At 41.3% G+C, this 22,979-nt stretch overlaps 2 protein-coding genes across 3 annotated transcripts; both read right to left on the bottom strand.

Moving 5' to 3' along the window:
* Nucleotides 1-221: 221 nt before the first annotated feature.
* Nucleotides 222-3,649, bottom strand: LOC139374280 (glutathione-specific gamma-glutamylcyclotransferase 1-like). The gene is made up of 3 exons (XM_071115311.1): nucleotides 3,410-3,649; nucleotides 3,035-3,070; nucleotides 222-587 (listed from the first exon to the last, which is right to left on the bottom strand). The coding sequence occupies exons 1-3, from the start codon at nucleotides 3,581-3,583 to the stop codon at nucleotides 222-224; spliced, it is 576 nt and encodes a 191-aa protein (XP_070971412.1). The 5' UTR covers nucleotides 3,584-3,649.
* A 4,767-nt stretch (nucleotides 3,650-8,416) lies between these two features.
* LOC139375233 (delta-like protein 4) lies at nucleotides 8,417-14,389 on the bottom strand. Of its 2 annotated transcripts, none has more exons than XM_071116830.1 (11): nucleotides 13,915-14,389; nucleotides 13,481-13,744; nucleotides 13,116-13,173; nucleotides 12,151-12,417; nucleotides 11,455-11,515; nucleotides 11,200-11,330; nucleotides 10,821-10,990; nucleotides 10,282-10,498; nucleotides 9,320-10,070; nucleotides 9,084-9,192; nucleotides 8,417-8,941 (listed from the first exon to the last, which is right to left on the bottom strand). In XM_071116830.1, the coding sequence occupies exons 1-11, from the start codon at nucleotides 13,966-13,968 to the stop codon at nucleotides 8,936-8,938; spliced, it is 2,088 nt and encodes a 695-aa protein (XP_070972931.1). In that variant the 5' UTR covers nucleotides 13,969-14,389; the 3' UTR covers nucleotides 8,417-8,935. The 2 variants fall into 2 exon arrangements, with proteins under 2 accessions (XP_070972931.1, XP_070972932.1); XM_071116831.1 differs by having other exon boundaries at nucleotides 12,151-12,414; nucleotides 13,915-14,388.
* Between the last annotated feature and the right edge of the window lie 8,590 nt (nucleotides 14,390-22,979).

Here is a 22,979-nt window from a genome sequence, read left to right as displayed (position 1 = left end):
ATTGCCCATTAACTTAACACATTTCAATGTCATGGGCGTTCACAGACAATGGACAACAAAAACAGTGATCATGACATGTTGACCCTTTTTATGAGTTATAGTGACTCGCACTCTCTTCATATTGTCTTCACATTGATGATATTAACAAGTAGGGTTGCGCGTGTCGTAGCATTGAGTGGTCGTATCGTTGGTCTGATGTGAGTATCCCTGGCCCTGGTAGTTCAGATGAGCAGAGCCAGGGTGGCTGCCTCTATGGAGAAGAGATGGTCATCCTCTACCTCAGGACAGTACAGCCTCATGAATTCAGCCAGGCGAAGGAGGTACTCTATGTTGTGGCCCGTGTTGCCTCTGCAGATGGCAATCTGAGCAGCTATCTCTGTGGGAGTGGCAGGCCCAAGATATATGGGGTTGTCAGAGGTGGCGATGTAGACCAGGGCAAGCAGAGATCCTTGGCACTTCTCTCTGGGAGTGAACTCCACCATCTTGGTGGCGTAGCCCCCCAGCACAGCCTCTCTCACATTCAAATACTGCAGAGACTCCTCCATTTGGGAGTCGGTGACCTCGTAGGCTACCCCCCAGGTGCAAGCCTGCCGTAAGAAGAGATGGATGTTAGACTGGGGCAGGAGAAGTAGGTAATCAGATTGAATATATAGAATATATTGATAATTTTGACTAAGAAGCGCACCTACAGCAAGACATCAATATCACCTGAGAAAGTATAAGAGCCAGCGAAACAACAACCCTCTGACTTAGCACGTGTAGCCCGTGTATCTGATGCTGTATGGCCAAAAAGAGTATGAAGTGTTATTATTTTTGGCCAAATAGCATCAGATACATGGGCTACAGATACTAAGAAAGAGGGGTGCTGTTTGCCTCGCTCAGATGCTTTCTCTGGTGAAATAGTTTCAGCCTCTCGCGAAATGAAGGACAATTATTAAACATGGATAGACACAATGAGAAATCATAAATTTTTGGGGAAGCCTGGCTTCCCTTGGAATCAATGAATACACGCCACTTTGTAGGCTGAATGTCATTCCACTTACGGTGTTTGTAATAGATGTCCGTCTATTCAAATTGCAGGTGCACAGTGCACTGTTCAGATGCTGGACTTATTTTGGAGTAGATGAACATGCGCAAGTAACCTACTTAAAGGAGTAGTTCACTATTTTACAACTTGATGTTAGATGGTTCCTCACTCTGTTACGGTTTTCTTCTGGTGAAGGAGAGGCGGACCAAAATGCAGCGTGGTTATGGTTGAACATCTTTAATAAAGATGATAACGTGAACAATATACAATACCAAAAAAACGTGGAAAAACCAAAACAATCCTAACTGGTGCAAACCACAGAGACAGGAAACAATCACCCACGGAATACCCAAAGAACATGGCTGCCTAAATATGGTTCCCAATCAGAGACAACGATAAACACCTGCCTCTGATTGAGAACCACCCTAGGCAACCATAGACTTTCCTAGACTACTTAACTAAACACAATCCCATAAACTACAAAACCCCTAGACAAAACAAACCACATAAATCACCCATGTCACACCCTGGCCTAACCAAAATAATAAAGAGAAAACAGAATACTAAGACCAGGGCGTGACACTCTGAAAATAGTCTATGGGCCAAGAGAAACTGTAATCCATTGATCCGTTTTCTTTAAACATCCACTACAAACTTCAACTAACTTTAGCCAACACAAGCTAACAATCAATGGAAGTGCTGGAGGCATGTTTAAAAAAACGTATGTCCAAATCACCTGAAATCAATTCAAATCAACTCCCTATTTGGTTTGACGGTACTTAAGGTGGTTGGCCATTTAAAAAAAAACATGGTCACATGCCCCCATCACTTCCATTGATTGTTAGCGTGTGGTGGCTAAAGTTAGCTGAAGTTTGTAATGGCTGTTAATAAAAGAAAACTGAACCATGGACTACAGTTTCTCCTTGGCCCATAGACTACTTTCAGGGTGAGGGACCATCTAACATCAAGTTGTAAAATAGTGAGCTTCTCCTTTAATCTACTTTTTGAAGTGATTTGTTTGACAATCAGATAAAAACATAATGGCTGGTTATGTTCATGACACATTAAAAGGTCAAAGTTCAATTACATGTCTTTACTATAAAGCCCATAAAAAATAGAGACCCCTCCAATGTCACACTATAATTTGCACTCTGGATGCCACTTTCAAGTGAATTTACAGATGTATGATAAATACCTTATATCAAATCATGACCTTGAATCCAAAAACTGTAACAGGTGTTTTGAAATTGATGTATGATTTATTTGATCAGAGAAATGTACAAAACCTAAGCTCAAACATTTAAAGTGTTGAACCAAAAAATACACCTTGTGTCACGAATATCACCGAAGGTGGCTCCCCTTCCCGTTCGGGTGGCGGTCGTCGGTCTACTAGCTGCCACCGATCCCTTTTTGTTTGGTTTTGTCTAATTGGTTTCACCTGTTCCTTGTTGGGGTTTTTGGGTTGGGGTTATTTAAATTTGGTTAGCCCGCCTGTGTTTGTGGGGGCTTGTCACTGTTATGTCAAGAGGTGTTCCTGATTATTGTTGGGCTTTTTCGCTGGGGTACCAGTTTTTTTTTCTTCTTCAAATGTACCTTTATTTAACTGAACTGCCTGTTCAGGGGCAGAACGACAGATTTGTCCCTTGTCAGGGTTTGAACTTGCAACCTTCCGGTTACTAGTCCAACGCTCTAACCACTAGGCTACCCTGCCGCCGGTAGAGTGTATTACGCCTGTGTTCGGTGTCACCCGTTGTACGTTTTTCTGTTGGACATTAAAGTGTTTTTTCCCAAATTCTCTGCTCTCTGCGCCTGACTCCACACCCATCACTCTTCGAGCGTTACACCTTGCATCGATTAAGGTTCAATATGTTATGACCCTCCCCCCCGCCACTGCCAGTGTCAATGTATTTTACAACACAAAGTACAGTACTTATTCATGGTAGACAGGTCAAAACAAATGTGAGCTGTAGGTGTGTTCTGGGTTATTTTTGAAACAAAGCCACTTACATCATGATCTTCCACTAAAGTCACCACTCTACCTGGCTGTGGAGGATAAGGACCATAGATATAAGGACAGAGATTAATAGAGCACATGAGGATCAATGCACAGTCAGCATTGTTTTACCAATTAATTTCTACTTAGGCTAGACTAGCCTACTACATGTGAGCCTATCAGGTTAGGTATTTTTGGCCATGCCAGACCTTTATGTACGTTGACATTTCCATAACCAATATGTTTGCAACACAAATCAGACATTTTTTATTAGACTTTTCATTTGACTTCCCACCTTCTGAAGCTCAACAGTTTGATCTGAGATAATATTATGTCTGTCTACAGCAGCAGCAAATACACTGATTGCATTTCTGAAGGTAAAGACTTACCAAGTCTTTGTCTCCTCGATGAAAATTGTCCCCATGCCAGAAGCGTCTACTAAATCCTTTGATATAGCCGACGTAGTTTATCTTGTATTTGAAGTCTGGTTTCCAGACTAATGAGCCATATCCGAATATCCACAGGCTGGGTTTTTCTGATACAGTAATGTCCAGTAGCTTCATTATGGTTAGTTGGTCGTGTTCAGGTAATATGTAAGAGAAGATGTAAAGTATTGCCTATTTTCTTCTGTCAAGAAATAGCCCGCTGGGCACACACTGGTTGAATCAAAGTTGTTTCCACGTTGAACCAAGTGGAATAGACGTTTAATTGAGGTCTGTGGCCAGTGGGAGCTGTTATACGATGTTACCGGTGGAGCTCACTCTCCTTTGTAGATGCATTCCGAAGCATGAGACCGCTGAACTACTCGCTATAAATGCATTTCGCCGACCATGGTTTTTCCTAGGCGTTTCGAATAGTCTTGCTAATGCGTAATAACCCTATCATAGCCTACCCAAAGATGTTGATAAATGTAAAAGAGCTGATGCATAGACCTAGTATCTCTCACCGCAACTTCTATCTGTACAATCAGTTTTTGTGTCTATCAACCAATGTGCAGTACTACTACAACAGTATATTGGTGTACAGACAGACACGTGTATGTGTTGTGGCGGGATGTCAGACCAAGACGTTGCTGACCAATGATATCATAGAAGAGGTCGTACTAAAAGTACAAGCCGACCAATTAAAAACCTGAAATCCTGTTTTCGAATGTTACAATGTTGCTATAACAACATATCTGACGAACAGACACTGACAAACAATAACATGGGATTATATGAGTGATCTGTAGGGGAGAGTGGGGAAAATTGAGCCAAATGCGTAAATTGAGCCACCACTGTTTCTAAGAAACCATAAACAAAATTAATAATTTGACCAAATATTTAGGAAGAGGTCATCATTTCATGGAGTCTGTGAAGGAAGAAACCACATGGCATGGAAAAAGAGGTAAACAAATTGGGTCCCCAAAAATATTTGCACGAAGTCAAATTATTGTATTGTGTTAGAGGTTTCATGATGCTTGTTTCTAAAATGTTTAGACATTTTTTATTTTATTTAACCTTTATTTAACTAGGCAAGGCAGTTAAGATCAAATTCTTATTTACATTGACGGCCCACCAGGGAACAGTGGGTTAACTGCCTTGTTCAGGGGCAGAACGGCATATTTTTACCTTGTCAGCTCGGGGATTCGATCCAGCAACCTTTCGGTTAAAATTATTAAAAGACTAAAAAAGTGGTCTCTTGGCACAACTTACCCCAGGTATGGGGTAAGTTGTGCAAACTGAGGTATTTTGTGCCGAGAGACCACTTTTTTTGGGCAAGCTATGTTTTCAAAACTGAAATGTTTAAATTAATTCTGATTATTACCAGGGAAATATATGTGGATAGCTTTGTCAGACAATAATACTATTTCTATTGACGGAGTAATGCTGAATGGGAAGAAAATGGCTCAACTTACCCAACTCTCCTCTACTGTCTGAATTGATTTTGAGCATCACAACTGTTTTGATAAGAGAGGGGATTTATTAAGTGTGTAGTTTAATCTTTACTTGTGGTGTCACTGGAAGTAATGTACAATGTAGCCTACTGTATTTGCAATCTTGTAGTCGTTTGATTTACTGAAAATAGTATCTAATAATCATGAGTCACATAAAAGACACAGACATATAAAGTAATTCAACAATTCATTAATTCATGAATTACTTCATTCATTCATTATTCCATCCTTTCATTGTATTTCAGAGGATAGTTTACATAACACAGAAACGGCAAGCTATTTTTTCCCCATTCACAGGATGTTGAAAGCTCTTACATTATGTTTCCTGGTTATACATAGATTGACAGTGACACTGGCTGTCCAATGTCCAAACTTGTGAGTTGATTTGAGTATATCCTGTAAAAATGCTTTGCTTGAGATCTTGCAATTCCACCATGGATGTTGGTGTGATAGTAGTGTTTGAAAAATACATGTTTACTCTCTTTGAAGTACTTTGAAGTACTGTATGTATATCACTGTTTGCTTCATTGCTCTCCACTGTCAGGAAAGTAAGGCAAGCAGCAAGCCTGCAGTCTCTTTTTAACCATGTGTGAAAACGGAGCTCCCATTATATCCTTGAGTGTCACATAGTGTGATACCACAGAAGCAGCTAATGAGATTAGCTATAAATAGAAGCATTAGCTTGCAGAATAAGATCCAAGTATTGTAAAGCCCTTTTAACATCTGTTCTCTTCTTAGGTGTCTCTCTAGCACCCTATATAAGCTTGTATCATACCTGATCAATGAATGACGCTTAAGTAGACGATTTACCTTCAGCCCTCTTTGACCTCAGGCTAGGACAATGATGTTTTGGTCCTACCGTGGCATGAACAACACAGTCTGATAATGGTGTTCCATATACAATAGCTTATTTGATATCATCACAAAATCTTAAAATATGTGCCTCTAGTTATCCAATTCTCATTTTAAGTATTGAAGGAAATGTTGCAAGTAACTTCCATGAATGGTTTACTGCCCCCATGTGTTAATTAAGAACATTACAAAAAGAAAGGAAACTGTCTGAAGTCACTGTATTTCCTGAGATCAGATGCCCTTTCCTCAATGTTAACATGCAAATGATTGTCAATACACTCTATTTTGAAAACTGTTTTAGGTTTAATTTAGATTTAATTATCATTGTTTGAGTGTTGTAAAGCAGTCATTTACTATTTTCTTTATATTCCTGGAAAGTCACTAGTTGGGGTCTCCTCAGTCGAGCACTTGATTCTCTTTTGTTCAAGCTGGCCTGAAGCACGTTTAGGTACTCTCTTTCTATCAGTAATTTACTATGTTTGTTTTTTATAGGACTTTGAGGATTTTTGTGATGAATAAATGCCTTTATAATCAAACATCTTATCCTTGTGAAGAACATAGAGCAATTGATAATGATGTTTGCAACCGTGGGAAATAGGAATGGGAGAATACATTTTTATCAACATGCAGTCTTTTTGTAACAGATGTGAGAGAAGTTGTTGGCCAGTGTCCTGTGCATTTTAATCTGACGGGATGCAGGAAATGTTGTCAATTGGCCAAAAACAGGATGCTTTGATTATAACACAATGAAAATATGTGGCTTTATGGTAGATGTCTGAAAGGGTTATAAAATAGAAAAGAAAATATAATATGTGAAAAAAACAAAAGTGTGGGTGTTAGGGTTGTTAAGAGAAAATAATGAATCAAACTAATCAATATAATAGCAGAGATGGATGATCAGGCGTTAAGCATGTGATCGTTGTCTTTGTTGGGAGATCTGGACTGGCTGGGGTGTTGTGTTGGCTTTAGCACCCCTTCAAGGCTGCCGGTAACTTGGCACTGGACTCTTGGGGCCCTATTTGCTGCATTCACGCTCAGTTAGAGAGGAGGCACTGATTTTCCCAGTGGTGTAGGGTCACACCCCAAAGCATCTGCCTGGTTTTGTTAAGTAGCCTCTTTTCCAGATTGTGTTCCCTCCTCGTCTCAATATTTTAACTTATGGGGTGGACATCCAAGGAAACAGCTTGACATTTTAACACCAGAAAAGCAGAGTGAGTCATTTTGACTCAATATGAATTTAAAATTCTATTACCTCTACAATTGTTTAAGTAATGTCTCCTCCATCCTGGACTTTTCCTAAATAAGTCTATTTAACACATGTATGTTGTAAGAATTTCGATATCACAAACAGTTTTGTCATTTTTTTCCCCGAAAATGTACTTTTTCAAATCCTCCTACAGAGTCACATGCAGCAACGGATAGCCTACAGTAACATAAGCAAATGAACATGCCATAGAGTTAATAAAAAATAAAAAAAGACCTTCATAAACACAACCCACATATTTTTTTCTTCGATACCGTATATTAAATGTATTTATTAGACTGTTAAGAGCAAATGAGTCAAAATGACTGCTCATTGACTCAAATGGAGTTAAGCCAGTTTAAAGCAACTTGAATGCTTGACAACAAGGGGCATAAGGATGAGATTGATGTTCTTTTTGAAAAACAAACACAAATATTGACCATTCTGTGTACTGTACTTCAACATTTTTATTCAATTTTTTTTATATATACCTTTTGTCCATATTTCTCACACGGCTGTCAAATACAATACTGTCCACTAAATGATTGCGTGCACATTGATTTCACATCACATTGACTCACCAGTCACCACCGTATGCATGTGATTACTAGAACTGCTACAAGGTCATACATCATCTAGACAATGAATCCATTTCCACAACAGGGGATGGACTTCAACGGAAGGTTCTTAATCATTCCAATATCTAGGCAAATTGACAGTTCTATAGTTGACCACTTCTACTCAACATGAAACCAACAAACAGTGTACCAGATATGTTTTCATTGTTTAAAAAACAACAATCACAACAACATTAAACATTAAAATAAATTCAACTTTTTGGGCATCAAATTGAAAACCGTTGTACACCGACTTCTAAATTTATAAATATACATTATATACAAAATAATCGTATAAAACATAATAGAAAGACCAGTGCTTCATAATATTTAAATAACTAGTGAAATACTAATCTTTAAAAAAACATTATTGGTTCAGTAATGTCAATTTTAATTATAGGCGTCCTTGGTATGATAGTCACTTTTGTTTTTCTTTGTTTTCATTTCTGGGCAATGTTGCATAATAAGAAGTAAAAATGCTTCTTCTTGAATCCCCCTGGCACTACGTCATTTATTGCATCAGTTGTTTTCTCTTAAAAGTATTTTCCCTTCAGTTTTTGTTGTGCAATGGATCCAAGAAGAAGCAGGGTATCAAGCTCTATAACCCATACTTAAGGCTCTGTGATTCGGGATGCATACATTCTTTATTAACATTTTTTATGTAAATAATAATAATAATAATAATAATTTACAAAATTGGCATAGGCCTGGGTCTCAAATATTCTCAAAAAATGAACCGTTTCTAGTATTTTTTTTCTCTCCTTGAAAGTTTATTAAACAAAGTCTCCTTTTTTGCATACTGTAGCACATCACCAGGGTAAATGGAAGTAGCTGGCTTCTTCCACAGTCTTGTTGGCAGTAAGTTGATTGGTTGGTTGCTGATTGCTGATTATCAAAATAAGGTGGAGTATCTCCAGACAGAGCCCTCTCGTCCTGCTGATGGGCAAGGTGGCATAAACACATAGGCCTGTTTTCCATGGATATGGTCAGACAAGTCCTGTCAAGGGGCTGAATCTGTCAGTACACCCTGACGGTGAAACATCCAAAAGTCCAAGTTGTGTATTATTTCTCACAGTCTGTTCAGTCCTTACATTCTAACAAAGTTCTGTAGTTTGAGTCCTATTGCATTCATAGAGCACACCGGCTCGGTCCAGTTATCAAGTTTTCAAGAGCAGCAATTCACAGTTAAATAAATCCCTGTCTGTTTCTACACTGTAAACAGTCCAGAAGATATCCATTCTTCAGAATGTCTGATACCCTCCATGTATTATACCTGGTAGTAGAAGACAAAAAGTTAAGAGCAATATAATGGAAACCGTAATATATTTTTGCATTGCTGATTGATAACAGTTAATGACATGCTGTCAAGAGTTGCAGGAACATGTTCAGAGGAAATGTGAAAAAATAATCTTTACCTCAGTTGCTATGACGCATTCATTTTTCTCCTCTGCTATCACAAACACAGACTGGTATATGGAATCTCTTGGAGAACATATCGTTGCTATCCTACACTCTGGCCTTTCGCTGTAAATGAAAAGAAAACATGTCAACACTTTTAAACACCAAACCACTGTCATTTGTCAAACCCTGGAGAATAGGAAGTAGGTCAAATCTATCCAGGTTGTCATCTGCAGGCAGCATTTGAACTTACCTGTACTTTCTACTCAACGGCATTTTCTCCTCTATCGTCTTTTTACAGTTCTCGTCTTTATCCTCTTGCGACGGCTCATCCTTGTACTCCTTGAAGGTTTTGTTGTCCAAGTGGTAGTTGATGTGTTTGTGGTTTTGGGACTTCTCCCTGAGACAATCCACCTCCAGGTCCAGGACCACCTTTTTGTTGGTGTTCTTCAGCTGCAGGTCAGAAATTAGGTTTTCCTTCTGGAAATGTGAAAGGTTGTTCATGGTCTCTGAGTCCTGCTCCCTCTTCCTCTGCTGCTGGATGTGGCGCAGGACCATGGCCACCATGCAGATCAGCACCAGGAGCACCACCAGGCCCACACCCAGACAGATGGCTGCCCAGTTGAGCCTGTCTTGGGTCTCTCTGACAGGGCTGGGGCTGGGGCTGGGGGGGATGAGTAAAGGCACATCGTAGTATTGGCACTGGGTGCCGCTGAAGTGGGCTGAGCAGGTGCAGTCAGCAGGCTGGCCTTTGGCCCCGTTGGTGCAGGTCCCACCGTTCAGGCAGGGTTTGGAGGCACAGCTGTCAGTGGGCTTGTCACAGTTGCGGCCGGTGTAGCCCAGGGGGCAGATGCAGGTGTAGTCGTTGATGCGGTCCATGCAGCTGGCTCCGTTGGCGCAGGGGTTCATGGAACACTCGTTGATGTTGATCTCGCAGCGTGGGCCAGTGAAGCCTGAGCGGCAGCTGCACCAACGTGTGGTGCCGTGGATAACACAACGTCCACCTGAACAGAACAGCCCAGCATTATCAAACAGTGCACATCATATTCAATTGAGGTTAGCTCTAATGCAGATGTCTCTAGAGAGAACATTCCAAATTGATTTGTTTGAGTAAGTGCTCTGTACTGACAGTGTTGAAAAGAACTGAAAGTCAATTAACAAATTCCTTCTAATTGTTGTTGTTGAGATGTGGAGAGAGTGGAAACTATCACATACCATTTGTACAGGGCAAGGAGGTGCATTTGTCCACTTTCTTTTCACAGTTGAGTCCAGTGAAGCCCGCTGGGCACTCGCACATGTAGCTCCGCCCGTTGTCCCTTTCTCTGCACTTCCCGTGGAAGCAGGGTGAATCGGCACAAGTCAGCATTCTGTGCTCGCAGTGCGTCCCCTCGAACCCCTGTGGACATGCACACCTATAGCCGTTCTCAAGGTCCTGTTGGCCACAGATAGACAGAGGTTATCACAGCCCACTGTCACAGGAAACAATCCCAGCAAAATTCGGTGTAGGTTTCTTGCTGTGCCTCTCATTTCGATGCCCTTGCGACTCCACATTATTATCTCATAATTCTCATGCCCCCTGTGCCCCAGTTTGAATTACATTCATTTACAGGAGAGAGTATGTGAACTGGCTAAAGGTCTGTCTGTTGCATTCTTCTATACCGGCCTAGAGATGTGGATAGATATAGGAAAAACAAAAACAGGAAAGCCTGTGTGTGCTGTGTGTTGTGGGAAACGGATAGGCTTTCCGGGCTTACCAAGCACTGGCCTCCGTTCCGACAGGGCTGGCTGTCGCACTCCCTGACCTCGCTGTCACACTTATCCCCTGTGAAGCCCGGCTGGCAGGTACAGGTGTAGCTCCCCTGGCCTGTGTTCATACAAGTGGCCCCATTACGACACGGCTTGTGATGGGTGCAATAGTTCAGATCTGTGGATAAATGTGTTTGAAAAACAGTTACTCCCCGGCCCTAGTCTCCTATCATAATCAGGATGCCTGATGACTCTTGCAATATTGTAGGAACATGTCATATTTATACTGTCATATAGCACGTCTTGTGGTTTCCCCCTATGGGCTATTGAACAGCAGTACTTCTGTGTTGTTTCACAGCAGGACCCAGAGGAGCCGGAGACACTGACCTTGGTCACAGAGGAGGCCTCCCCAGCCCTCTTTGCAGGTGCACTGCCAGGGCTGCTGACAAGTGCCATGTTTGCAGGATGGATGCCTTTTACACTCATTACAGAAGGTGCCCTGCCAGCCCTCTCTGCATCTGTCACAAACAAAACATCACACCTTTAGCACTGTGTACTTACACACATGCAGGCAGGCAGGCAAGCATGTATGTAAACACACACATACACACACACACACACACTAGACTATTGTATACTTACACACACTGTCCTGGCCTTGAGCAATTTCCATTTAATTTGCTGCACCCTTCAAGGCAAATTGCTGCATATAAACGTGAGACAAAAGAGGAACTTTATTTTTTTGTAAACTCATTCAACAATACATCATAAAGATTAGGAATCCCCTTCCCACTGTTGTAGTATCAAAACGGTTACCTGTCTATTTCTAATGAAACCTTAATTTGCTGTTTCTGTGTTGTGACATTGAATTTGCATGGTTACAAGACTAGTGTTTAACGGCTGGTTAGGCCTGAGCAGATGCTTGGTCTCAAAAGCGGACAGCTGCCCCATTGTTGTTGGTAGGCTGTTGAACCCTGTTTGCAGCTGCTGCCCTACCGCTCAACAATAGAGCCCGCAATTTAGTGGCGCGTGGCTGATAATAATGCCGCGATTAACCCGGCGCGTGCTGCTTTACCAGAACGCTACCCGGGATTATTCTACCCACATGTTCCCAAAGTTGTGAGAAATCTAGGGGTGAAGGGTCTGGGTTGGGAGGGAGCGCGCCGCACTATTTTCGCTCATCCTTGTCACTCCAAACTGCAAATCTAAGCCTTTCTAGAGAAGCGGCATCTCGACACTATGGGCCCTATTATGCAAATACTTTGAGAAATAACATCCTACTACATTTTTTGAAAGGTCTTCTTAAGAAACCCAGAACATTTTATTCTGATTGCTTACGTTCTTCGCAGTATTGTCCCTTCCAGCCCGGTAGACATGATATTTGCCCGTCAGGGTTGCAGGTGTAGTGGCCAAAACGGTCGTCTCTTGGAGCGCATATTTTTGAACAACTGTCCCCGTAGTAATTTGCATGGCAGATGAACCGGTATGAGTACCTTAACTCCGTCTGCCTCACACTTTGCACATCCTGGGACCAGTCATCTCCTACTTCCAACTTTCTTTGAATGGCAAAATAACTAATCAATAAAGCAGGGTTGTTTGTATCTGCTGGGATAGAGAACAAAAAACATGCGTCAAGATAGTGTGGCCTATCAAGTAGGCTACTACTGTATGATTGCATGCTTTTTAAAAAGGCCAAACAAACAGTGCACATTGCCTTGAATTATTTCTCTCAATATGATATATAGAAAGTAAATGTGTAATGCAAGTTTTCAGTTTATGATAGGCATGTATCAAGGCCTGTGCCCTATTTTTCAATTGGGTCGTTGGACTGCGATTGAAATGTCATCTTCCTTTATGTCAGCAAAACATTTTCAACCCATTATTCCCCTTCCAAAGGGCGGAACAGCAAAAGGTGTAAAATACAGGAAAAGCAGTCAGAGGCTTTTGGCAAGGTTTAGATATTCTCACTAAAGACTTGAACACTTTCCCACGCTTAAAATAAACCAGAGGAAGTGCGATTGTGTTGGACACAGAGCATGAAAGAAGTGCTCTGTTGCACGTAATTCATCATGACACATGGGCATCAACACATTCATATTTCCAAGTTTCATTATAACTGCAACATTTCTGTATACATTGCATTTATTAATACTGCATAAATTGCATTTATTTATGCTGCATAAATTGCATTTAATTATACTGCGTAATGATTTAAATCTAGAGCATAGGGAGTATTTGTCATGCATCTGTAACAGTGCCATGTATCCCTCTAGCGGTGGTCAAGTATGTAGCGTGCCACTCACCTTCAGGTAGATCCGCTGAAGGAGAAAACCATGCTTCAATGATTAGAGAAAACGAGCCCTAGGAGTGGAGAAAAAACATTAGCCTACCATGAGTTTCATTTTTTCAGTTGCACATCTTTTTTCACTATTTTTTTCTTCTTTAGATAACATCTATTGAATGATATGTGGACTAGGCTAATGACATACTAACATGTTATCATAAATCCTCATGCACGACTATATAGGTTAGTGCAGTTGTTTGATTTATGCTTAGCTCTTCACCACCCATCTTATTGCAAACACCGTTATTCCATGTATCAATAGGCATATATATTCTCAACCACTTCAATGTGATATTTCAGGCAATGCATAGTATAGTGTCTTACCGGCCATGCGAAGTGGGTGAGTGGCAGGCGAATAGGTTTAGTGAACGTGCCGTCCTCCATGACGCTGAACGAGTTGGTGCCTAGTACAGGTGTAACGACACTGCCGAAGTAGCAGTCACCTGGTGACACTACGGTCTGGTAGTTCTTCAAGCAAACTCGGAAAAAAGTCCTACACGCTGGATTACAAGCTACGCCGTTCGCCAGCAAACCTCTATTATTCTGAAACTGATGAAGATCAAGCTCGAATACACCAGAACCCAGAACCTAAAGGAAGAGAATCAATTAATAAATATAGAACAATATTCCATTGCAATAATTTACATTGCGCATTATTATAGGCGTATTATATGCTATTACATTGTGCATTATTACACTGTTGCTGTGTCAACATCTAGGCATGAACGATTCCAATAATAGTTTAACTATAAAATTACCTGCTTAAAAATCGTTATAATAATTGCGATGATAAAGGTAAACCAAGTTGCCATTCTTTTCCACAGATCGGTTCGTATCCTTTGAAAAATAACCTGTTCTCCACAGAGGGCTCTTATTCCAAGCAGTGATGATGAAATATGAAGTTTGGAAATGAGAAATAAATAAATCCTTCTTCAAAACCTTTTTGGGCGAGACCGAGCTCCGCAATCCAAAACGCGCAGAAGTTGAGAAACCTTGTTATCCAGACAGTGAGATGCAGGTCAAACGCATAACAGTAACGTCAATATCCACAGTTTATTCATCCTTCTGTCTTTACGTTGACCTTCCATCTTGATCCTGCTGAAAATGTGTTTTCTCTTGGCGTTGTGTCGATGCAACTCTTGCGCTTTGCTTATACAGAAAGCTTTTGGTGGCGCCAATATTGTTATGAAAATATGGCAGGACATCAGTCACAGAGCACTCTGTTTCTTAATGAAGGGTGTTTCACGTCTCGGTTCACGTTATATACTTGTGTGTCATTATGAATACTGTCAATCAATAAACACCGCCCCTTTCCATCCACGCCTGTTGCAACCAACCCTCATGTCCAATTTTAATAATCCTGCCGTTGTCTCTCGTAGGAGACAGACTTCTGACTATCAACAATTCGGCATCTGTTGATATGTTTTTGGTTCACTGAAAGGGGTTTTCAGCACGTGTAGCCTTACAGCAATTGTGAATTTGGTAGCCTTACAGCAATTGTGAATTTGTTTAACAAAGGATAATTTATATATGTTGTTACGCACTTTTTTTTCAAAATATATTTTGAATAATTATTATTTTATTTATTATTAGAAATTAAATGTCTTCCTCTTTATTTGATGTTATTATCAGTAATTACGAAATTAATATCATAGAATTTGTACGAAAATCCTGTCTATTTTACCCTGTCTATAATTAATTGTGACTCCTTATCTCTCCCAGATTGTACCTTTAACATTGGATAACTATTAGTTAACATTTGATATGGTTTGTGTGGTTTATATTGCACTAGTAGACATTCCTGATAATCGTAAAACGAATTACCCTTTCCTTTTTTTTAACCTGTGCATCCATTTTGCACTCTACAATTGGCTGTGCGTCATTGGGTGCGCCCTCATCCACAAAGATGCCGCGTGCCTCTTTGGTCGCGTGCCTACCATTATCACTGACCACACATCTTTGTTAATGCCACACATTATATAGAATAGTGAAGAAGAAGCGGGAGATAACCATACAGCTGTATGATAATGAGCTGAGCTCTATCCAATCCACTGCGCCTCAAAAATCACAAGTCTTTGAATGCACCCAATCATCAGAAATGTGAAGAACTGCTCAAATCCAAACTTCCAGTCTCATTCTCTGACATAATTATTGTAACAGAGGTTATCAAGATATGTACTTATGTTAATGCATTAAATCAGTATTGTTTTTCAACATTATACATGTTTTTGTTTACAAGTTTGATTATTGTTGTGTGTTTCAGGTAAACATATTAGATTATTGTTGTATATTTCGTGTAAACTAAGTGTTAATTATCCTGTTCACATTGTGTTGATTTCTATTAAATAAATGCCCAGTATAATACCATGCCACCTGCTCAACCAACCTCCATTATATGACCTTCACTGGCAGACAGCCAATTGTGGAAATTGAAGTGGGGGCAGACTGTAGTCCTACTCATTATATGTTAGTTTAACATTTAAACAACTATGTTTATTGAACATGTAATATCCAGCCAAGCTGTTAAATAACTTTCCCTCTTTCCTTTTTAAGATCAAATGATTGTTGAGAGAAGGAAACCAAAATGAATCCAATTAAGTACATGTAGGACTTAAACAAATAATTTAAACCCTCCATACAGTTTTATCACACATAGACCCATGCTGGGTAACAGCATTGTTGGCTTTATCACTTATTGAGCAGACCGCCTTGTCCAGCAGGATTTACAGTGGAGGAGTGAGGGAACAGGATTTACGAACTGTTCCCTGGCCAGATGAAGGTGTCTCATGGCAGAACACTCCTGCAGAGATGACCTCATCTACACCCCCCACGTTTGACTTATTGGTTGAAGGCGATTCTGTTGAGCACAGGGACAATGGACTATTGAGTCTCAAATCTCCAATGCACTGGAGCCCTTTTTCCCACCATTCACCGTGGCACACTGGGCTGGTTCTGTGGAGAATCGCTGGAGTCTTCAGACTGGTCTGTATAGACGAGAGGTTTACTCAACCCGTACAGTAGCAGTGATGCTCAGAATGTCAGGAGATCAGAGTCATAGCACCTGAGCTCAGCCAGACTTTTGTAGGGTTATTTTCCTGTTTTCCTAAGTGATAGCATGGATGCAATCTGTAAAAAGCCAGTTTATTCTGACAGAATGAAGGAAACTGGTGAGCTTCAGTACCGTGCTAATGAGTCATACCCAAGGCCCCTCATACACACTTCAAAACTTCTACACATATGAATAATTTAGGAGGTGGTAAATTAATAAATTAATGCATACCACTGCTGGCTTGCTTCTGAAGCTAAGCAGGGTTGGTCCTGGTCAGTTCCTGGATGGGAGACCAGATGCTGCTGGAAGTGGTGTTGGAGTGCCAGTAGGAGGCACTCTTTCCTCTGGTCTAAAAATGATATCCCAATGCCCCAGGGCAGTGATTGGGGACACTGCCCTGTGTAGGGTGCCGTCTTTTGGATGGGACGTTAAACGGGTGTCCTGACTCTCTGAGGTCATTAAAGATCCCATGGCACTTATCGTAAGAGTAGGGGTGTTAACTCCGGTGTCCTGGCTAAATTCCCAATCTGACCCTCAAACCATCGCGGTCATCTAATAATCCCCAGTTTACAATTGGCTCATTCATCCCCCTCCTCTCCACTGTAAGGTAAGTATTCCCCAGGTCATTGCTGCAAATGAGAACGTATTCTCAGTCAACCTACCTGGTAAAATAACAGATAAATAAAAATAACTGTACAAGTTAAGTTGCCTGGATCTGTAACATACATACATCCTTTAAATATGATAAACAAAAACAGACAGCATCAGATAGGCATATGGAGCTGTATCTCCAGTATTCTACACTTGGTGTCATCAAACTTTCTCAATATTTACCCATCACCCCATACCTCCCCAATCCCATTTCATCACTATTTACCCATCACCCCGTACCTACCCCAATCCCATTTCATCACTATTTACCCATCACCCCGTACCTACCCCAATCCCGTTTGATCAATATTTACCCATCACCCAATACCTCCCCAATCCCATTTCATCACTATTTACCCATCACCCTGTACCTCCCCAATCCCATTTCATCACTATTTACCCATCACCCTGTACCTCCCCAATCCCATTTCATCACTATTTACCCATCACCCCATACCTCCCCAATCCCATTTTATCACTATTTACCCATCACCCTGTACCTCCCCAATCCCATTTCATCACTATTTACCCATCACCCCATACCTCCCCAATCCCATTTTATCACTATTTACCCATCACCCTGTACTTACCCCAATCCGATTTTATCACTATTTACCCATTACCCTGTACTTACCCCAATCCCATGTTATCACTATTTACCCATTACCCTGTACCTACAGTACCCTAATCCCATTTTATCACTATTTACCCATCACCCCGTACCTACCCCAATCCCGTTTGATCAATATTTACCCATCACCCCATACCTCCCCAATCCCATTTCATCACTATTTACCCATCACCCCGTACCTACCCCAATCCCATTTCATCACTATTTACCCATCACCCCGTACCTACCCCAATCCCATTTCATCACTATTTACCCATCACCCCATACCTCCCCAATCCCATTTCATCACTATTTGCCCATCACCCCATACCTCCCCAATCCCATTTCATCACTATTTACCCATCACCCTGTACCTCCCCAATCCCATTTCATCACTATTTACCCATCACCCTGTACCTCCCCAATCCCATTTCATCACTATTTACCCATCACCCCATACCTCCCCAATCCCATTTTATCACTATTTACCCATCACCCTGTACTTACCCCAATCCGATTTTATCACTATTTACCCATTACCCTGTACTTACCCCAATCCCATGTTATCACTATTTACCCATTACCCTGTACCTACAGTACCCTAATCCCATTTTATCACTATTTACCCATCACCCCGTACCAACCCCAATCCCATGTTATCACTATTTACCCATCACCCCATACCTACCCCAATCCCATTTTATCACTATTTACCCATTACCCTGTACTTACCCCAATCCCATGTTATCACTATTTACTCATTACCCTGTACCTACAGTACCCTAATCCCATTTTATCACTATTTACCCATCTCCCGTACCAACCCCATCCCTACAGCAAATCACCCCGTACCTACCCCAATCCCATTTTATCACTATTTACCCATCACCCGTACCAACCCCATCCCTACAGCAAATCAGCCCGTACCTACCCCAATCCCATTTTATCACTAATCCCTACAGCAAATCACCCCGTACCTACCCCAATCCCATTTTATCACTATTTACCCATCACTCCATACCTACTCCAATCCCACCCTGTACCTACCCCAATTTTATCACTATGTTTGTGCCCTTATTCATTTGAGCATTTTAATATTGTGGCCTGAAATAATATGACATTTCAGCCTCTACCCTTTTAGGGTTATTTACACTCCGCCAATGCAAACTATAACCTAACTGTCTCTATTCTCTCCTATCATTGCTAGCCTTGTGTAAACACATATTTGGAAACGAGACATAGGCCGTCCGTAATTCCATCTGCAGCAGCCCATTTCGCTCGTCATTTTTCTTTGTGTCAGTGTTTTGTAAAGCTGTCCTCTCTCTGATTGTTCTCCTGCCTTTTAGCTTGGATCTGAAACCCTTAGAAATAAATTGTTCATTGGGAAACAAGAAGGTATGAAGGTGCATTTGGATTTAGCTTTAACCCCTGCTGCTACTAATAGTTTCTACAACAAAACACTGACATTACACGTCTCTATGAGCCTCTATTGATGCTAATATATTTCCAAAACATATTGAAATATGAGGATACCCCTTCATCGCCGGTCAAGTCAAGCGTGATCAAAACATTTTCGTAACTAAATTTCTTTCAGCTGTGTGTCCACATTTCTTACTGTAAATCTGTATTGTCTCATTGCCAGTGTAAGTACTGTGTCATCTCCGATATGTGCCTATTTTGTTCACTGTTCCAACAGTATCAACACACTGGGCATGTGCAATGGGAAATTAGCTACAGTGTTAACAGATGGCCCCTTTTAGGCCAAAAACCTGCCCCTGTTTAAGGCACAGCGGTTTAACACTTCTTAACAGCACATTTGATCTCTATGCTCCAATCTGTCCAGTGAATCAATGGAGCTTTTGATGTGCTCTGCCAATGGATCTGAGGCTGGATCTAACTATGTCGCCCTATACGAAGAAAAATCACCTGCTGTCATGACTAGAGAACCCAATGCTGTTTGTCCTCACCACTGCACTCTGCTGCCTGGTTTCATCTGAAACTGGAGCTACACATGCAGTTATTCAATGCTGCATATGTAAATCCTTTGCAAAGTAGAGTCTTTGTAGAGTTTGTAGAAAATATCTGAATTCAACTCAATTAGTTGGAATTTTCAAAGCAGTAATGGCAGTCATTTTTGAATAACAGCATATTTGCCAGTGAATATGAATGCAGTGCAGTCTCCCTTGTTTGACAGGCTTCCAGCACCAAGCAGTTTCCTGATCAACCCTTTCTGGGCAGGCAGCAGGATTTATACCTACAGCATATTAGGGAGTGGTGGGTGAGAGGAACTAATGTCTGACACATGGATGTGTTACAGTGTAATGGAACCAGATGATGGATTTTTCTCCATTTGCTTCCAAGGGAACACGTGGAGATCCGCTATAGCTGCAGTCATAGATTCCCGTTTTGTTTGTCACTCTCCCGTCATGAGAGTTGCAGTCTTGATCTTCATCATCTTCATAGTAACCAGTAACTTAGACAATGCTGTAGGTGAGTTGACAGCACCTGTACTGCAGATGGCTGCTGGCTCTGGCGTCAGACGTATTAGAAATGAGAGCCGCGGGCTGTTTTGGAACTTTTCAACCACCCTCTTGGTGTAGTGTTGACTAAACAGTGTCCTTTCAGCACTCTGCTACCCCTAGGACAGCAATGACAACACTTCTATAACTGGGGCTGTTTCGTGCTGCCTAGGACAAAGAGGACATGGCCTATTAAGTAACTAACTGCTCTCTGGACACACACTAAGAAGTCAGTTGGTTAGCATGTTGAGTCAAGTGTACAATGTGGTACATGAGGACTCAGCCATTTGGATCTGTTAGTAATAATAATAACACAACATGTGTACAGTGATGTATGATAGGTTGATGCATAAACAAGTAGCTACTTACAGTAGCATATGTACTGGGGTTAAAACAAGAACGTTTCCTCAATGTTTCCGCAATGTTTTTAAGGTTGGAGAGTATACAAAATCAATTTGTGGTGTCAGGGACCAGTGCATGTGTGACAGCCTACCGAGCCCCACGGGGCCAGGGCCAGCCTGGGAAGAGGGATCCATCCACAATGACAACAAATCAAATGTATTTATATAGCCCTTCGTACATCAGCTGATATCTCAAAGTGCTGTATAGAAAACGAGCCTAAAACCCTAAACAGCAAGCAATGCAGGAGTAGAAGCACGGTGGCTAGGAAAAACTCCCTAGAAAGGCCAAAACCTAGGAAGAAACCTAGAGAGGTTTCTGTACCTCCCACCCAGGGACCATTACCCCAGCCAGGAGGGGCAGGGCAGGGCCCTTCAATGAACACCATTGATCACTGTAGCTCTGCTCTGTTCAGCTCCGCTCCAGGTCTTACACAAGGTGGGGCAGCAGGGACATAAAGCCGGCCATCAGGGCATCTGTCACTGTAGGACCATAACTCCCACCTCTGACTCACTTAGAGGAAGTGTATGTCTGTGCCAAGTAGAAAGAAAGTCAAATATAGAGTGTGTATTGTATTAGTGACACTTGAAGGACAAGTACATTAAAGTTGCATGGGTTATTTTTTTGTCACAATAATATCATTTTGTGTGTGATGTCTGATTGCAGAGCTAATTGTGTGTGTGGAAGTTGTGGACCTTGAGGAAATCCTTCCCCATAGAGGTCAAGGCATTGCCTAACAGAAGACAAAACCCTCCGACAGGAAAAGGAAAGAGAAAAATGGAGGAGTGGGATTAAGTCTGACGGTGTGAAGAGGGCCATTAAGATCACACTAGTCCAGGCAGCTTCTCAGATTTACACCCTGACAGAAGACAGGCCCCTCAGGTTTAATGGACTGCATGTTACACTCAAACTGATCACTCTATGTGACTCTGAAACAGGGGCATTCCCTTCTTCATATGATGTACAGTAGAGGTCTATGTTTACTAAGTCACCATATTCCATTATCAGTAAGACAGGGCAGATATACAGTCATACAGTCCCATACTCACCTAATTGTAATTTCCTTATGTTAAAGCCACAGACAGTACTGTAGTGAGTACCAACAGGGGTTTTAATAATATGTAGTAATGCATATTCAACTGTATATTACAATTTAAACTGTAATGTGTCAGTGTTAAAGTAGATGTAGTTGCACTGTTCTGTTCTCCCCAAGAACATCATGAGACTGATTGGGATCAAATAATTTCACCTTGTCATGGAGTTCCCGTAGCTGGCGTGATTATATGCGATAACGGCCTGTGATTCTGGCTTAATTATGGAGTGGCCTAATGATCCCTAATCAGCTGTTCTTCCTGCACTTCCTGGCCAAGGGCACATGACCTCTAAGACTCGGTAGTCATATTATTGTTTATTTACAGGACTGGGGGTATTTTTGGATGGCTGTTGTTTTTTCCTTTTTGATTGGAAATTCCTGGTTTGTCCCTTCCCCATTTGGTGGATGCCGAGGCCATTTCCTACCCTGCTTCCGATTCACATAGTATGACTCCTGGGAATTAGGTGTGTTTATGGGTTCTTGTCTGTGAGAGAGTATATGTCCTTTTGGGTCAGAAGTGAGGTCTACAAGGCAGATCTCAGGTTTTCATTAGTGCACCGTTGTATGTGGTATCTCTGTATGGAATGTTCTATTGACACTATACACTGTTTACAAAACAATTAAAACACCTGCTCTTTCCATGATATCAACTGAACAGGTGAATCCAGGTGAAAGCTATGATCCCTTATTGATGTCACCTGTTAAATCTTCTTCACTCAGTGTCAATGAAGGGGAGGAGACAGGTTCAATAAGGATTTTTAAGCCTTAAGAAAATTGTGACATGGATTGTGTATGTGTGCCATTCATAGGGTGAATGGGCAAGACAAAAGATTTAAAGTGCCTTTGAACGGGGTATGGTAGTAGGTGCCAGGCACACAGGTTTGGATGCTTCAAGAACTGCAACGCTGCTGGGTTTTTGACGCTCAAAAGTTTCCTGTGTATATCAAGAATGGTCCCCCACCCAAAGGATAGCCAGCCAACTTGACACAACTGTGGGAAGCATTGTAGTCAACATGGGCCAGCATCCCTGTGGAACGCTTTCGACACCTTGTAGAGACCATGCCCTGACAAATTGAGGCTGTTCTGAGGGGAAAAGGGGTGCAACTCAATATTAGGAAGGTGTTCCAAAGGTTTTGTACACTCAGTGTATGATGGGACTATTTGAATTAGTGTTTAAGGTGTAAATGTTTTAATTTGATGGACTGTGTTAAGCTGTCTGGTTCCATATTAATTTACAGTATATAGGCTATTGTACACTGTGTGTATAAGGTAAGGTAGTCAAAGATAAATGTCAATTTTGCCGTAAATTTACAACAACAAAAAAATTATATGTTTGTACTTAATTCACCCTATAATAAGCTACGCGCTGATGTACTGTAACTTGTGCTTAATAATGGAATATATTTAATTTGAGGTATGAACTTAAGAAATATAATTTGGAAGAGAAAATGTATTTAAATGACTGTGTTTATAATTCTAATGTATTAACACCAGGAAGTGAT

The sequence above is a fragment of the Oncorhynchus clarkii genome, chromosome 19, assembly GCF_045791955.1.
Source record: "Oncorhynchus clarkii lewisi isolate Uvic-CL-2024 chromosome 19, UVic_Ocla_1.0, whole genome shotgun sequence".
In the NCBI taxonomy this organism is placed as follows: domain Eukaryota; kingdom Metazoa; phylum Chordata; class Actinopteri; order Salmoniformes; family Salmonidae; genus Oncorhynchus; species Oncorhynchus clarkii.
This window is presented reverse-complemented; position numbering and strand designations above follow the sequence as displayed.

Coding starts and splice junctions, on each gene's coding strand:
- LOC139374280 (XM_071115311.1), bottom strand. CDS start 3,583: ATGAAGCTACTGGACATTACTGTATCAGAAAAACCCAGCCTGTGGATA. Junction 3,071..3,409: donor ATCGAGGAGACAAAGACTTG/GTAAGTCTTTAC, acceptor TATCCTCCACAG/CCAGGTAGAGTGGTGACTTT. Junction 588..3,034: donor CTTTAGTGGAAGATCATGAT/GTAAGTGGCTTT, acceptor TTCTTACGGCAG/GCTTGCACCTGGGGGGTAGC.
- LOC139375233 (XM_071116830.1), bottom strand. CDS start 13,968: ATGGCAACTTGGTTTACCTTTATCATCGCAATTATTATAACGATTTTT. Junction 12,418..13,115: donor TTCAGCGGATCTACCTGAAG/GTGAGTGGCACG, acceptor TCTCTATCCCAG/CAGATACAAACAACCCTGCT. Junction 10,071..10,281: donor CTCCTTGCCCTGTACAAATG/GTATGTGATAGT, acceptor TGTTCTGTTCAG/GTGGACGTTGTGTTATCCAC.